The following is a 17,677-nucleotide window of genomic DNA, read 5'->3' on the forward strand; positions in this document are numbered from 1 at the left end:
TGTTGGTATTTTGATGGGAATTGCATTGAATCTGTAGATTGCTTTTGGTAAAATTGCCATTTTTACTATGTTAATCCTGCCTATCCATGAGCATGGGAGATCTTTCCATTTTCTGATATCTTCTTCAATTTCCTTTTTCAGGGACCTAATTTCTTGTCATATAGGTCCTTCACTTGCTTGGTTAGTATTACCCCAAGGTACTTTATGTCATTTGTGGCTATTGTAAAGGGTGATGTATCTCTGATTTCCTTCTCCGCTTCTTTGTCCATTGTATATAGGAGGGCTACTGATTTTTTTGAGTTGATCTTGTATCCTGCTATGTTGCTGAAGGTGTTTATAAGCCGTATCAGTTCCTTGGTTGAATATTTGTGGTCACTCAAGTATACTATCATGTCATCTACAAATAGACAAAGCTTGACTTCTTCCTTTCCAATTTATATCCCCTTAATCTCCTTATGTTGTCTTATTGCTCTGGCTAGAACTTCAAGTACTATATTGAATAAGTATGGGGAGCGGACAGCCTTGCCTTGTTCCTGATTTTAGTGGAATTGCTTTGAGTTTCTCTCCATTCAATATGATGTTGGCTGTTGGCTTGCTGTGAATTGTCTTTATTATGTTTAGGTATGTTGCCTGTATTCCTGATTGCTCCAAGACGTTTGTCATGAAGGGGTGTTGGATTTTGTCAAATGCCTTTTCTGCATCTAGTGAGATGATCATGTAGTTTTTTTTCTTTGAGTTTGTTTATATGGTGCATTACATTGAAGGACTTTCGTATGTTGAACCACCCTTGCATCCCTGGGATGAAGCCTGCTTGATCATGGTGGATAATTGTTTTGATGTGTTCTTGGAGTCTGTTTGCCAGTATTTTATTGAGTATTTTTGCATCAATGTTCATGAGGGAGATCGGTCTGTAGGTCTCTTTCTTTGTTGTATCCTTGTTTGGTTTAGGAATCAAGGTAATTGTAGCCTCATAGAAGGAGTTTGGTAATGTTCCTTCTGTTACTATTGTGTGGAACAATTTAGAGAGTATTGGTATTAACTCTTCTTTGAAGATCTGGTAGAATTCTGCGCTAAAACCATCTGGTCCTGGGCTTTTTTTGGTTGGGAGACTTTTAAAGACTGATTCTATTTCCTTAGGGGTTATTGGACTATTTAAATAATTTATCTGGTCTTGATTTAACCTATGTATGTGGTACCTATCCAGAAAGCTATCCATTTCTATTAGGTTTTCCAGTTTTGTGGAATAGAGGTTTTTGAAGTATGACCTGATGATTCTCTGGATTTCCTCAATGTCTGTTGTTATGTCCCCCTTTTCATTTCTGATTTTGTTAATTTGGATGCTCTCTCTCTGTCTTTTGGTTAGTTTGGATAAGGGCTTGTCTATCTTGTTGATTTTCTCAAAGAACCAACTCTTTGTTTCATTAATTTTTTGTATTGTTCTCTTTGTTTCTATTTTATTGATTTCAGCTCTCACTTTGATAATTTCCTGGCATCTATTCTTCCTGGGAGACTTTGCTTCTTCTTGTTCTAGAGCTTTCAGGTATGCTATTAAGTCACTAGTGTGAGATTTCTCCAACTTCTTTATGTGGGCATTTAGTGCTATGAATTTCCCTCTTAGCACTGCTTTCATAGTGTCCCATAAGTTTGGGTATGTGGTGTTTTCATTTTTGTTGATCTCTAGGAAGTCTTTAATTTCTTTCTTTATTTCTTCCTTAACCCATTGGTGATTCAGTTGGGTGTTATTCAGTTTCCATGAGATTGTAGGTTTTCTGTAGTTTTTGTTGTTGTTGAAATCTAACTTTAAACCATGGTGGTCTGATAGAACACAGGAGGTTATTCCAATTGTTTTGTATCTGTTGAGATTTGCTTTGTGACCAAGTATGTGGTCAATTTTAGAGAAGGTTCCATGGGGTGCTGAGAAGAAGGTATATTCTTTTTTGTTAGGATGGAATGTTCTGTAGATATCAATTAAGTCCATTTGAGTCATGACATCAGTTAAGTCCTTTATTTCTCTGTTAAGTTTCGATTTGGGAGATCTGTCCCGTGGTGAAAGTGGGGTGTTAAGGTCTCCCACTATTAATGTGTAGGGTTTTATATGTGGTTTAAGCTTTAGTAATGTTTCTTTTACATATGTCTGTGCCCTTGTGTTTGGGGCATAAATGTTCAGAATTGAAACTTCATCTTGGTGGCTCTTTCCTATGATGAGTATGTAATGCCCTTCTTGATCTCTTTTTATTGATTTTAGTTTGACGTCTATTGTGCTGGATATCAGGGTGGTTACACCTGCTTGTTTCTTAAGACTGTTTGATTGGAAAGTCTTTTCCCAGCCTTTTATTCTCAGGTAGTGTCTATCTTTGAATTTGAGATGTGTTTCTTGTATGCAGCAGAAAGATGGGTCCTGCTTTCGTACCCATTCTGTAAGCCTCTGTCTTTTTATAGGTGAATTAAGTCCATTGTTATTAAGGGATATTAATGACCAGTGTTTGTTCATTCCTGGTATTTTTGGTGGTAGTGTGTGTGTACTTCTCCTCTTTGGGGTTTACGGCTGTGGTTTTATCTATTGCCTGTGTTTTTGAGGGTATATCTGACTTCCTTAGGTTGGAATTTTCCTACTAGTGTTTTCTGTAGGGCTGGGTTTGTGGATAACTATTGTTTAAATCTGGCTTTATCTTGGAATGTCTTGTTCACTCCGTCTATGATGATTGAAAGTTTTGCTGGGTATATTAGTCTAGGCTGGCATCCATGGTCTCTTACTGTCTGCATTACATCTGTCCAGGTCCTTCAGGCTTTCAGAGTCTCCATTGAGAAATCAGGTGTTATTCTGATGGGTTTGCCTTTATAAGTCACTTGGCCTTTTTCCTTTCCTGCTCTTAATATTCTTTCTTTATTCTGTGCATTTAGTTGTTTAATTATTATGTGGCCAGGGGACTTTTTGGGGGGGTCTAGTCTGTTTGTTGTTCTATAGGCTTCTTGTATCTTCATAGGCATTTCCTTCTTTAAGTTGGGAAAGTTTTCTTCTATGATCTTGTTGAATATATTTTCTGTGCCTTTGAGTTGGTATTCTTCTCCTTCTATCCCTATTATTCGTAGGTTTGGTCTTTTCCTGGTGTCCCGAATTTCTTGTACATTCTGGGTCTTGACTTTGTTGGCTTTAGTGTTTTCTTTGACTGATGAATCTATTTCTTCTACTGTATCTTCAATGCCAGAGATCCTCTCTTCCATCTCTTGCATTCTGTTGGTTGTACTTGCATCTGAAGTTCCCAATCGTTTACTCAGATTTTCTATTTCCAACATTCCCTCTGTTTGTGTCTTCTTCATTTTTTCTATTTCCCTTTTCAGGTCTAGGACTGTTCTTTCATTTGTTTCATTGCTTTTTCATGATTTTCTTTCAGTGCTTTATTGTTTTCTTCCAGAACTTTATTGTTTTCTTCTACTTTATTTGTCCTTTTCACTAGTTTTTTATAGCATTCTTCCCATTTTTTGTCTTTTCCTCTTTATAAGCCTCTACCTTCTTCATGATGTTATTCATAAGGCTGTTTTCTTCTGCTTCTTCCAATTTTTGATGTTCAGATCTAGATGTTGGAGGAGGGCTAGGTTCTGGTGATGCTGTATTGCTCTTCATTTTGTTGTATGTACTTCTGCCTTGATGTCTGCCCATCTCCTTGTGGTTCATTCTTGGTCTTATCAGCGCACTTGGTTCAGACAGAGCTGACAGAATCAGCAAGTCTCTCTCTCTCTTGTCCAGCTGGGAACTCTCTTGTCCAAATGGGAACTCTGGGGCAGGATGGGAACTCTTGTCCAGGCGGGAATTCCAGGGCAGGATGGGAGCTCTTGTCCAGAAGGGAAGTCCAGGGCAGGATGGGAGCTCTTGTCCAGAAGGGAAGTCCAGGGCAGGATGGGAGCTCTTGTCCAGAAGGGATGTCCAGGGCAGGATGGGAGCTGGGGGCCAGTCTCTAAGTCTCAGCAAGTGGCTGGGGTCTCAGGCAGATGGGCGTGGGGGAAAGGCGTGGAGATTGCAGGGTCTGCCGAGGAGAAGGGGAACCTTCCCGGTAGGGCTAGAAGGGAACCTGACTGGTGACCAGAGCCTGGGGCCAAGTTGGGCAGGTCTTCCCTGGAGTGGCTGGTGCCCAGGGAAGGGGTCTAGGCTGAGCTGGGACACTTACCTCTGGTCCACAAGGGAAGTCCAGGGCAGGATGAAAGAGACTTGTTTCTTTTTAATGACAGACTGAGGGAGAGTCACAGAGTTGCCTGTGCAAAGTGCACACACACACATACACACACACATAAACACACACAGAGAGAGACCTGTACTTCCGGTGCTGTCATAAGGGGGCAGGGATATATAAAATGTATTCTCCACAGATCTCAGACATTCACCATGGAATAATGTAGGCTGGTTCAAAAAACATGGATTTTATGTCTATTGGTTTTCCTTCAAACATAAAAGATACTTATATCACTCCCCTCACCTCAGGGACTCATTACTTTTGTCTGGCTCTTTTACTTTACTCATCAAGAGATTTGCATATTGTTCTCTGAGCCTTCTTTGCAAGTGTGAAATAAAAGCTCACCTGCATACAACCTTGCTTTAACTGGTCTGGAATCCTTAGTTCAGCTTCTCAAGTGAGATTCTCTACTCAGTTCCTGGGGCTGCTGATGCTTTGGATTCCTAACAAGGATGTAGAAAAGAAATAAAGTGAATGGGGATGCATGGTGATCTGTGGGATGCTGTTGCCATCCATGTGTGTTCAGTTCACATATAACAAATGCTGGACCTATGATGTTTGTACCTGTGATTTTGAGAGAGATTTGAGAAGAAGGACCTGTGCTCTGATGAAGATTGCCACATAGAAAGAGTGGACTGTTATGAGCAAATCCTAGAACATTGTTTACAAATCTTGGCTCTTTCTAAAAACTATTTTTAGTACATAAGTCACAGTAAATGTTAAATTATTCAATAGATGACTGTATTGTATATGACAATGATTTTCTCTCCCAGGTGAACATCTTTCCTTCTCATTTAAGACCTACTGAAGATTGTGAGATGACCCAAACTACACTCTCTCAGTCCATCTTTGGAGAGCCAGTCTCCATCCCCTCAGCTCTAGTCAGCACCTCCAATACAGTGATGGAACCACTAATTATCTTAGCTTCTACATAAACCAGTCCAGTCTTTACAGTTTCTGAATTATGAGGCTTCCAGCTAAGGTCCCTGACTTGTTCAGTGGCACTGGGCTAGGGATAAATATGAGTGGGGTGGTGCCTGAGTATGTGGGAGTTTATTACCGCATTCAAAGTTTAGGGAGTCTCTATACAGAGTGGCTTCCATGAACAAAATCTGTTCTGCCTAAGCAGACCCAGCATCCACTCATGCTCATCTCTCAGGAGAGCCTCTCAGGAAGTGCTAGAGAGGCCCACAGATTCACTGAATCTATGTGAGAGAATTACATTGGAGAACTCAAAGCAGCCAGTCGGAGCTGAGGACTCTTTAACACTTCTTCAAACGCGCACTTAAGATAAACACATTAATCCACATCTAGTATCCTCCTATGAGTGAGTACATACCATGTTTGTCTTGCTAAGTCTGGGTTACCTCACTCAGGATGATTTTTTCTAGATTCTTCCATTTGCTTGCAAATTTCATGATGTCATTGTTTTTCTCTGCTGAGTAGTATTCCATTGTGTATATGTACCACATTTTGTTTATCCATTCTTCAGTTGAAGGGCATCTAGGTTGTTTCCAGGTTCTGGCTATTACAAACAATGCTGACATGAAGGTAGCTGAACAAGTGCTCTTATGGTATGATTGGGCATTCCTTGGGTATATGCCCAAGAGTGGTATAGCTGGATCTTGGGGGAGATGGATTCCCAATTTTCTAAGAAAGCACCATATTGATTTCCAAAGTGGTTGTACAAACTTGCATTCCCACCAGCAGTGGAAGAGAGCTCCCCTAGGTCTACATCCTCTCCAGGATAAGGTGTCTTCAGTATTTTTGATCTCAGCCATTCTGACAGGCGTGAGTTGGTATCTCAGAGTTGTTTTGATTTGCATTTCCCTGATAATTAGGGATGTTGAGCAATTCCTTAAATGTCTTTCAGCCATTTGAGTTTCCTCTGTTGAGAATTCTCTGTTTAGTTCTACAGCCCATTTCTTAATAGAATAGGAGACCATGGGAAGTGAAGATCACATGAGAATAGGAAGAAGCAAAGTGCTAGAGAGGCCCACAGAAATCCACAAAGATACCCCCACAACAGACTGCTGGCAATGGTCGAGAGACAGCCCTAACTGACCTATTCTGGTGATGGGATGGCCAAACACCCTAAGTGTCATGCTAGAAACCTCATCCAATGACTGAGGGATCTGGATGCAGAGATCCATGGCTAGGCCCTGGGTGGAGCTCTGGGAGTCCAATTAGCGAGAAAGAGGAGGGTTTATATGAGCGAGAATTGTTGAGACCAAGGTTGGATAAAGCACAGGGACTAATAGCCAAATTAATGGAAACACATGAACTATGAACCAATGACTGAGGGGTCCCCAATGGGATCAGGGCCTCTGAATGGGTGAGACATTTGATTGGCTTGATCTGTTTGGGAGGCATCCAGGCAGTGGGACTGGGTCCTGTGCTCAGTGCATGAGTTGGCTGTTTGAAACCTGGGGCCTATGCAAGGTCGCTTGGCTCAGCCTGGGAGGAGGGGACTGGACCTGCCTGGACTGAGTCTACCAGGTTGATCTCAGTCCTCAGGGGAGGCTTTGCCCTGGAGGAGGTGGGAATGGGGGATGGGCTGGGGGGAAGGTGAGGGGGGCTGGAGGGGGGAGAACAAGGGAATCCATGGCTGATATGTTGAACTGAATTGTATTGCAAAATAAAAAAATAAATAAAAATTAAATTTAAAAAAATTTAAACAAAAAAAAAATAACATAAATAGATAAACCCATTAGTGATCCATCACCTTTAACCACTGTGGATGACATACTAGCAGAGAAACAGAGACAATAGGAGTGCCTTCTTTATCTATTTTTAATTTTCATGTCTTTGGATTTTTTGGCTGCATGCATGTCTGTGCATGACCTGTTTACCTGGTGCCTACAGAAGCCAGAAGAGGGACTCAAAGCTTCTAGAATTTAAGTTACAGATTACTATGAACTGCCACCATGTGGGTACTGGGATTTAAATCTAGACCCTCTGAAAGAACAGCCTGTGGGTTCTCGTAGTCAATATGAATCTCTTCAGACCCACAAATGCCTTCTGAGTAAAGAGAAATGACTTCAAAGAAGAAATGAAAAATTCCCTTAAAGAAAAGGAGGAAAAGACAAACAAAAAAATGGAAGAATCAATAAATACCTTAAAGAAAGCCAAGAAAACAAAGGGGAAAAACAATCAAAGAGGTGAAAGAAACAGTTCAAGTCATGAAAATTGAAATGGAAGCAATAAAGAAGACATAAACAGAGGGAATGCTAGAAATAGCAAATCTGACTAAACAAACAGGAACTACAGATGCTACCATAATCAAGAGAATAAAAGAGATGAAAGAGAGAGTCTCTGGTGTGGAGGATACAATAGAGGAAACAGATTAATCAATCAAAGAAAACACTAAAGCAAAAAAAGTCATAACACAAAATATCCAGGAAATCTGGGGCACCATGAAAAGACCAAACCTAAAAATAATAGGGACAGAAGAAGGAGAAGAATTCCAACTCAAAGGCACAAAACAAAAACATATTCAATAAAATCATAGAAGAAAACATTCCCAACCTAAAGAAGGCTATGTCTATGAAGATACAAGAAGCTTACAGAACACCAAATAGACTGGATCCAAAAAATGTCCCCTGGCACATAATAATCAAACCACTAAACATACAGAATAAAGAAAAAATATTAAGAGCAGCAAAGGAAAAAGGCCAAGTGACTTATAATGGCAGACCCATCAGAATAACATCTGACTTCTCAATGGAGACTCTGAAAGCACAAAGGTCCTAGACAGATGTAGTGCATACACTAAGAGACCACAGATGCTAGCCTAGACTATTATACCAAGCAAAACTTTCAATCACTGTAGATGGAGTACACAAAATATTCCAAGACAAAACCAGAGTTAAACAATACCTATTCACAAATGCAGCCCTACAGAAAGCACAAGAAGGAAAACTGCAACCTAAGGAAGTTAGATGTACCCATACAAACACAGACAATAGATAAACCCAGACCATCAAATCCCAAAGAAGGGAAATACACACATACTATTATGAATATATAACAGGAATTAACAGTCACTGGTCATTAATATCCATTAATATCAAAGGACTCAATTTGCATATAAAAAGACACAGGATAACGGAATGGATAAGAAAACAGGATCCATCCTTCTGCTGCATACAAGAAACATACCTCAACTTCAAAGACAGACATTATCTCAGAGTAAATGGTTGGGAAAAGACTTTCCAATCAAGTGGACCTAAGAAGCAAGCTGGTGTAGCTATTCTAATACCTAGCAAAATAGACTTCAAACTAAAATTAATCAAAAGATATCAAGAAGGACATTAAACATTCATCACAGGAAAAAATCCATCAAGATGAAGTCTCAGTTCTGAACATCTATGCCCCAAACACAAGGGCAACCACACACATAAAAGAAATATTACTAAAGCTAAAATTATATATCAAGGCCCACACACCAATGGTGGGAAACATCAACAATGAACTCTCACCAATGGACATGTCTGCCAGACAGAAACTTGACAGAGAAATGAGGGAACTAAAAGATGTTATTACTCAAATGGATTTAACAGACATCTATAAAACACTTCACCCAATACAAAAGATTATACCTTCTTCTCAGCACAACATGGAACCTTCTCTAAAACTGACAACATACTGAATCACAAAGCAAATCTCAACAGATACAAAAAAATTGGAATAACCCCCTGTATCTTATCAGACCACCATGACTTAAAGTTAGAATTCAACAACACAAGTTACAGAAAGCCTACAAATTCATGGAAACTGAATAATGCGCAACTCTTTCACCAATGGACCAAGGAAGAAATAAAGAAAGAAATTAAAGACTTCCCAGAATTCAATGAAAATGAATGCACAACACACCCAAATGTATGGGAAACTATGAAAGCAGTGCTAAACGGAAAACTGATAACACTAAATGCAGACATAAAGAAGTTGTAAAAATCTTACACTAGTTACTTAACAGCACAACTGAAGCACTCCTGAAAGCTCTAGAACAAAAAGAAGCAAAATCATCCTGGAGGAATAGATGCCAGGCAATATTCAAACTGAGGGCTGAAATCAATAAAATAGAAACAAAGAGAAAACACAAAGAATCAATGAAACGAAGAGTTGGTTCTTCAAGAAAATCAACAAGATAGACAAGTCCTTATCCAAACTAACCAAAAGGCAGAGATATCATCCAAATTAACAAAATCAGAAATGAAAAGGGAGACATAAACAGACAATGAGGAAATCCAGAGAATAATCAGGTCATACTTCAAAACCTATACTTCATAAAATTGTAAAATCTAAAAGAAATGGACAATTTATTGGATAGGTACCACATATCAAAATTAAATCAAGAACAGATAAACAATATAAATAAAGATTTAACTCCTAAGGAAATAGAAATAGTCATTAAAAGACTCCCAACCAAAACCAGCCCAGGATCAGATGAAATCAGGTCAGAGTTCTACCAGAATTCAAAGAAAAGTTAATACAAATACTCCTGAAATTGTTCCACACAACAGAAACAGAACGAACACTGGCAAATTCTTTTTATGAGACTACAGTTACCCTGATACTCAAACCACACAAATATGCAACTAGGAAAGAGAATTACAGAATATTCTCCCTCATGAACATTAATGCAAAAATACTCAATAAAATACTGGCAAACTGAATCCAAGAACACATCAAAAGCCTTCTCCACCAAGACCAAGTAGGCTTCATCCCAGAGATGTAAGGATGGTTCAACATATGAAAATCTGTCAATGTAATCCACCATATAAACAAACTGAAGGAAAAAAACGCATTATCATCTCATTAGATGCTGAAAAAGCCTTTGAAAAAACCCAACATCCCTTCATTATAAAGGTGAGATCAGGAATACAAGAAACATATTTAAACATAATAAAGACAATTTACAGCAAGCCAATGGCCAACAACAAATTAAATGGAGAGAAACTCAAAGCAATTCCACTAAAATGGGGAACAGGATAAGGCTGTCCATTCTCCTCATATCTATTTAATATAGTACTTGGGGTTCTAGCTAGAGCAATAAGACAAGAAGAGGAGATCAAAGGTATACAAATAGGAAAGGAAGAAGACAAACTTTTGCTATTTACAGATGACATGATAGTATCATCAAGTGACCCCAAATATTATACCAGGGAACATCTATACCTGATAAACACCTTCAGTAAAATGGCAAGATACAAGATTACCTCAAAAAAATCAGAAGCTGTCCTATATGCAAATGATAAATAGGCCAAGAATGAAATCATAGAAACATTACCCTTTACAATAGCCACAAACAATATAAAATACCTTGAGTTAACTCTAACTAAGCAAATGAAAGACTTGTATGACAAGAACTTTAAGTCTTTGTTAAGAAAGAAATTGAAGAAGATATCAGAAAATGGAAAGATCTCCCATGTTCATGGATAGGCAAATTTAACATGGCAATTTTAACAAAATCAATCTACAGATTCAATAAAATCCCCATCAAAATTCCGACACACTTCTTCACAGACCCGGAAAGAACAATACTCAACACCATATGGGAAAAAAAGATAGCTAAAACAATTATTCAATAAAGCAACTTCTGGAGGCATTACCATCCCTGACCTTAAGCTCTATTATAGAGCTATAGTAATTAAAAAAAACAAGCTTGGTATTGACATAAAAACCTGATAATTGGACCAATGGAATAAAATTGAAAACCCTGACATTAACCCACACACCTGATTTTTGACAAAGAAAAAACTGCATAATGAAAAAAAGAAAGCATCTTCAACAAATAGTGCTGGCATTACTGGATGTCAACATGTAGAAGATTGCAAATAGATCCATATTTATCCCCATGCACAAAACTTAAGTCCAAGTGAATCAAAGACCTCAGCATATATCCAGTTATAATGATCCTGATAGAAGAGAAAAGAGAAAGTATAGCCTTTAATGCATTGGCACAGGAGACCAATTCAAAAATATAACATAAGTAGCACAGACACTGAGAGCAACGATTAATAAATGGAACCTCCTGAAACTGAGAAGGTTCTGTAAGGCAAAGGACACAATAAACAAGACAAAATGAGAGCCTACAGAATGGGAAAAGATCTTCACCAACCCACATCTGACAGAATGCTGATCTCCAAAATGTATAAAGAACTCAAGAAACTAGAAATCAAAATAATAAACAATCTAATTAAAAAATGGGCTACAGAGCTGAACAGCGAATTCCCAACAGAAGAACCTCAAATGGCCAAAAAAAATTTAAGGAATTGCTCAACATCCTTAGTTATCAAAGATATGCAAATGAAAACAATTCTGAGATACCATCTTACAGCAGTCAGAACGGCTAAGATAAAAAGCCCTGGAAACAGCTTATGTTGGAAAGGATTTGGAGGAAGGGGAACACTCCCCCACTGTTGGTTGGAGTGCAAACTTGTACAGCCACTTTGGAAATCAGTATGGCGGTTTCTCAGAAAATTGGGAATCAATCTTCCTCAAGACCCAGCTATACCACTCTTGGGCATATACCCAAAGATATGATGGTAGAACTACCTCAGAATAATAATCCTTGAGAAACAATAAACATGTTGAGTAAAAATAGAAAACAGCAAAGTGAAAGAAATTAAATTGGAATAAAGGACAAAGGACAGAAGAGAAAAAGAGGGGATGGAAGAAAGGAAGGAAAATGGGAGGGAGGAGGAGAAAGAGAAGTAGAGGGAAGGGAAAGAGAAAAGGAAAATCTAAAAATGAGAAGAGAGCAGAAATAACACAGGGGGTGAATAAAGGGAAGGGTAAAGAAGGAAAATCAGAAGGCAAAAGTAAAAAAATTTGGTCCAATTATTTACCGCACTGGACCAAAATTGACAAGCACTGAAACTCCTTCTTTCCTAAGACTTTGAAAAGTTAATGCAAACTACTGAGCTGAAGTTTCTACACTGGGCATTGACCAAGGAGGCAAAGATAGGTTCAGAGTTCATTCCATGGTTTTATTTGTCATCCTTTTAATATCATTGCAAATGTAAACCAAATAGAAACTTGGCACTACCCTTCCAAATGTTAGAGACTGAAAAGAATGGTACAAAAAATAGAAAATGTAAAGAAGAATGAACAAGCAATATTTCCTCAGGAAGTCATGTTATAATCCAACACTGAAGCCCAACACTGACAAATTTTTCACTTTTTCTAAAAGTTCATATCCTAGAGCTCAGGTACTAAATTGGTGGTCATGTAACTGAATTTGTAGACCATAAAACATTGCCTACAACAAAATACTATGAAAGCATGTCAACCAAGAAGAATGATTTTGAGATGTTTCTGGCAGTCCAGACCCCTGTTACATAACTGAACTTCACTGAAGCCTTGAATCTGAACACAAAACATGAAAATTTTCACTATGCACGTCAACATATCATGTGACACTGCAATTGAGACACTGGCTCAGATTTCAGACTGCTGCATGTTGTATTAGGCATTGCAGTCATTTTGCTGAACATACAAGTCTTTCTGCCCTGATAAAAACAGTAATTTAGTCACCTACCATTATTTCTAACCATGAAAGTATCAATTTTATACATCTTTGGGTTCTATGGTGTTAAAATGTCTAACTCTACCTGTTGCTGTGTAAGTTGATGACTTGACTTACATGTTGCTTAAATGGTTTAGCTTGAGATTAGGAAAGAATTTCAAAAAAAAATTCCTGAAATGCCCCTAAGCATACTTCTGCTACTTTCTCTAATGTATTCATGTGAAGTGGGAATCTTAGCACTGATGATTATAAAATCAAAATATCTACTGACTCTGAAATATTTTGAAGTTGTGTTACATAGTATGAAATCAAATATTCAGACAAGATCAATTTCATTTGTAAAATTAAGCAAGCATACCCATGTCACTAACACCCATATTTCATTTTATCACTAATAAAAAATATTATAGTGTAACAAAATTGTTTTAAAACAAATTTTCTCATAATTTGTTATCAATTAATGTTTATTGACTATACCTATGTTATAAACCTATATGCCTGATGTTGCATTAAAGTTTCACAGGTGATATTGCCCCATGCAACTACAGACAAAGGTCCCAGAGGTCTCTGTACTGGATTTGACTTTAGGCCTCCTCCATGAGGAAAATATTTCATGATAACCAGAAGATACCATACAAACGTCCAAAGGAGAGAAGCAACCAATAGTCCCACCCAGCTATGACACCTGTGAACCCCAAGGAGCAGCACTGTACAATAACCCTAAGAGGGCATGAACAGTATATATACCTAGATGGTAACCAAGAGGTTTCTAATTGGACTTGAAGAACTACTCAACAAGAGGGAAATCATGTCTGGTACCAGAAGCCTCACCAACTACCCAAACTGAGTAAAGTCATAGAATAGCAAGCAGAGAAGATGCAGAGAAAAATAAGATAGGCATGCTAAACTGAGGAAAGATACCAAGTCACATGGCAAGGAATAGATAAGAAATATCGATTATTTTAAATTTAAGAGTTAGCTAGTAACAAGCCTGACCTATTGGACAAATATTTATCATTAATATTGAATTTCCATGTCGAATATTTGGGAAGTGGTGGATGGGAAAGAAGAGTCTGCCTAAAAAGCACCAAAGGCAATGGGAACTAGCAGGAAAGCAAGGACTTGAACAAGGTACAATCTGTGGCTCAACAATGTAGAAGAAGGTTGAGGAAGATGAAGACTGTGTCTGAGGGAATGCATCACGACAAACATAGGTATTAGAAACTCAATCCTCAAATTCAGATCAAAGTATCTGATAGTATTTTGTTTGGGAGGTAGACAGGATTATATGAAGTCGTAAAGGAAAAAGTGCCATAACGGCACTATTAGCTTTATAATTAGAGGCAAAAAGAGCAGATCTGGCACACTGTTGATCTCAGCACGTGATGTCTTCCACTACGTTATGAAACACCAAGGAAGCCCTCAGGAGATGTGGTCCAATCATGGCAACATGCTCATAGGATTCCTCAAGCCCGGTGTGGTGATATTTCATTTGCGCTGAAATGTGGTGAAAATTTAATTGTACTGAAATGTGGTGATATTTTATTTGTGCTTTAATAAATAAAGCTTGCCTGGAGCCCAGAGGAAAAAGCCAACCACAACCCAGAAGTTATGCAATGTTAGCACATGCCCTTAATCCCATCACGTGTCAGGCAGAGATCTGTCTGAATCCCTGTAAATTCAAAGCCACACAGAGCCAGGGGTGGGGGCACCCACCTTAATTCCAACACTAGTTGACCATAAAGTTCGGGAGCTCTATACAGACAGAAAGAAAGTGACAGAGCTGTGTAGGAAGAGGGAGTGATTTAGCAGGGCTAAGAGAGCCAATGAGAGAACAGAACAGAAAAGGCATATAAACATGAATATACAGGAAAAAGCTCTCTTTGGAAGCTGTAGAGTTGGTGAGATGAGGTTAGCTCATAGCTTTCTGTATTTTTCCCTGATCTCTCTAAGAGTTTCACCCCTATATATTTAGCTATATATTAGTGTTTTTGTATTTAATAAGGCCATTAGAAATTTGTCTACAGCCCAGAGCTATAATAAATAGATGTATTTTCTGTGTTAGGTTCCTGGTTTCTGGTATTCAATTATGGCAACAGTAAACAAATCAAAGCTGAATAGAAGTAACAGATAAATGTCAAAGAAAAGTAAGATGTGAGAACTCACAGAGTAGGTGTTGAAGGCTGGGTAGTACTGCACTCCATGTATTTGCTGGCTGCCATCTTTGCAGAAAGAATGGTGCAAATATCCTCACTGGCCTTGGAAAAAGATTCTCTGAATGCCAAAATGAAGGTGCAGCCCTGAGAGCACCTTGACTGTAGCCTCTAAGACCCTCCATAGAGGACCCAGATATTTCCTGCCTAGGTTATAGGTGTTGTGGTTGTAAATCCATGATCCAATACTAATTCCCTACTGTAATCTAGGACTGTAACCTTGAAAAACTCAGAGATGTGCATCTTGGAGAAGGTGCTAGGGATCATTCTGTTGAGCTTTCATGCTCCACACTGGGAGGATGCAGAGACACAAAAAAGGCTCATGTAGAAGTAGAGGATGACTGGGAAGAAAACCTTCCATGATCATGGCTGTGCACCCTTGGCTGTGCGCCAGCAATGGTAGAACAATTGCAAAAGGAAAAAAAGCTGGACATGGTGTCATGTAATCCAGCAGTCAGAAGGAAGAGGTAGGTTGGCTACAAGTTTAGGGTCACTGGGGTCTAGATAGTGATTTCCAGGTGAGCCTCAACTATATAGTGAGACTTCGTACTCCTCAAAGTAAGAAGACAGCAAAAAGTAAAAGAAGGCAAGAAGAGAATGTGGCTATGTTGTGGAAGTTATTATAGAGAAAGATGTGGGTATTGGATGAGGAGAAAAGAACAGCAAATGAGTATAACACTGTGGATGAGCATCTGTGATGGACACAGAGATGCAGATAAGAAGCTGAGCAATAAATTAGCCAGAAAAGGCTTGTATGTGATCCTCTGAAGAAAGACTTGAGAAATTTTAAGCAAATAAAAGAGGGAATATAACATTAGGTTGAAAATGTAAGCTTGTGTCTGCAAGACAACAATCTTCAAAGTTCAAGCTCTGATTATTTTGGGCAACTGGGGAAAGTTTCCTGTAAGTTTAATATGATTGATTATTCAGTATATTGAACACAAAAAAAAACCAACAAATTTTATTGAAATTGCCCATTGAAAATAGTATCAAGGAGGTCTTTATTATGTAAGCAAACAGATGAATTATAAAGTATAAATGGTGGGACAAACACACATACTATTATTTTAAACATCTGTTCCAGAATTTCACTGTTTTTACAAACAAGATTTCTAAAATTACACGGTTGACATGCCTGGGGAAAAACACAGCTCAGACACTGAACTTCAGTCAGCAGCCACACCAGGAGTTTTTTGTTTAGCCCTGCAGCACTGTGGGAGGAAGCTCTCTAGTCTGCTGACAGTAATAGGTTGCAGCATCATCAGCCTCCACAGGATTGATGGTGAGGGTGAAGTCTGTCCCAGACCCACTGCCACTGAACCTGGCAGGGACCCCAGATTCTAGGTTGGATGCTGCATAGATGAGGAGTTTGGGGGGCTGTCCTGGTTTCTGTTGATACCAGTGAAGATAATGAATAATACTACCTATAGTGACACTCTGGCTGGACCTACAAGACACGGTGGCCCTTTGCCCTAGAGACACAGTCAGTGAAGGCAGAGACTGGGTCAGCACAATGTCTGCAGTAGAACCTGGAATGATAAACACACAATGCTGTCACAGAAATACTGCAAATACCCATGAAAAAAACATATGTATGTGGAATGTGTAACAGCAATCAAGAGATATACCCTGAGAAAAATAAAATAAAAAGGAAGATCAAAACCAATTAAATTTCAATGATCAGGAAAGACACCAAGGCATACAAAACAATGATGGCCACAGAAGATGCTCCTATCACTGCAAACTCTCACCTGGAACCCAGAGCAGCAGTACCCATAGCAGGAGAGAAGCTGACCCCATCTTTGTGAGCTGGACTAGAGGCTGCTTCTTGGGTATAGGCAAGCTGCCTTTAAAGATGCTTTGAGCAATCTGCACTGTGGCTAAAGTCTCAATATGCAAATCAGCTCAGAAAAGCCTGACTTTTTGCTCACAGGACACCTGCTCTTATGTCACCCTATGGTAGTTAGGATTAACAAAAATTTCACTAGGGTATTGTAAGTGTATACCAAGTGTTTTTGTGGCTGGCACTGTGCAGACATGTTCTGTTATTTTGGTTATTCTGGGGAGTGCACTATCACTGCTCTGCTGTAGAGGATATTATACGTAAGAGCACTTTTATCCTTCAGAATTGTTTTAAATCATTTTATTGATTCTTTGTGGGTTTCACATCATGCCTACCAATCCTATCCATCTCCCCATTCCCTTGCTTCCTCCTTCTGTCCTTACAGCCTCCCCCAAAATAAAATTTAAAAGTTAAACCCAAGACTCAAAAAATCAAAAAGAAAAAAGGGAAAAAGAAAAAGACAAGACAAAAACCTTGGCATGGAAACTGTAGTGTGGCCCGATGAGTCACACAGTATATACTTTAGTCCATATATCTTTACTTGTAAGTATTTATTGCAAAGAGTCATTGGTCTGGTTGAATTCCTGAAGAGGGCAATGGATCCACTAGAACACAGTTACAGATGGCTGTGAACTGCCACATGAATGCTGGAATCTGGACCCATGTCATCTGTAAGAGCAAGAAAAACTCTTAATCACTGAGCCATCTCTCCAGCCTCAAACTGATTTTTTTAATCTCATGACAACAAAGTGTTTTGCATTGTGATACTTCTCCCAAACAGAAACTAGTTGGATATAATGAGATAAAGAAAAAAAAACAAGGTGGCTTGGTTCAGATGAGAAGAAGAAGTCGGCTCCTCTGG

General features: G+C 38.8%; 1 gene segment (V, D, J or C); it reads right to left on the bottom strand.

Moving 5' to 3' along the window:
• Window positions 1-7,175: 7,175 nt before the first annotated feature.
• On the bottom strand, window positions 7,176-16,772 carry LOC128099675 (Ig kappa chain V-III region MOPC 63-like). The segment is given in 3 exon segments: window positions 7,176-7,290; window positions 16,210-16,501; window positions 16,724-16,772. Coding segments are annotated over 3 exon segments (456 nt in total).
• Between the last annotated feature and the right edge of the window lie 905 nt (window positions 16,773-17,677).

The sequence above is a fragment of the Peromyscus californicus genome, unplaced genomic scaffold, assembly GCF_007827085.1.
Source record: "Peromyscus californicus insignis strain IS unplaced genomic scaffold, ASM782708v3 Scaffold_6__1_contigs__length_162567912, whole genome shotgun sequence".
In the NCBI taxonomy this organism is placed as follows: domain Eukaryota; kingdom Metazoa; phylum Chordata; class Mammalia; order Rodentia; family Cricetidae; genus Peromyscus; species Peromyscus californicus.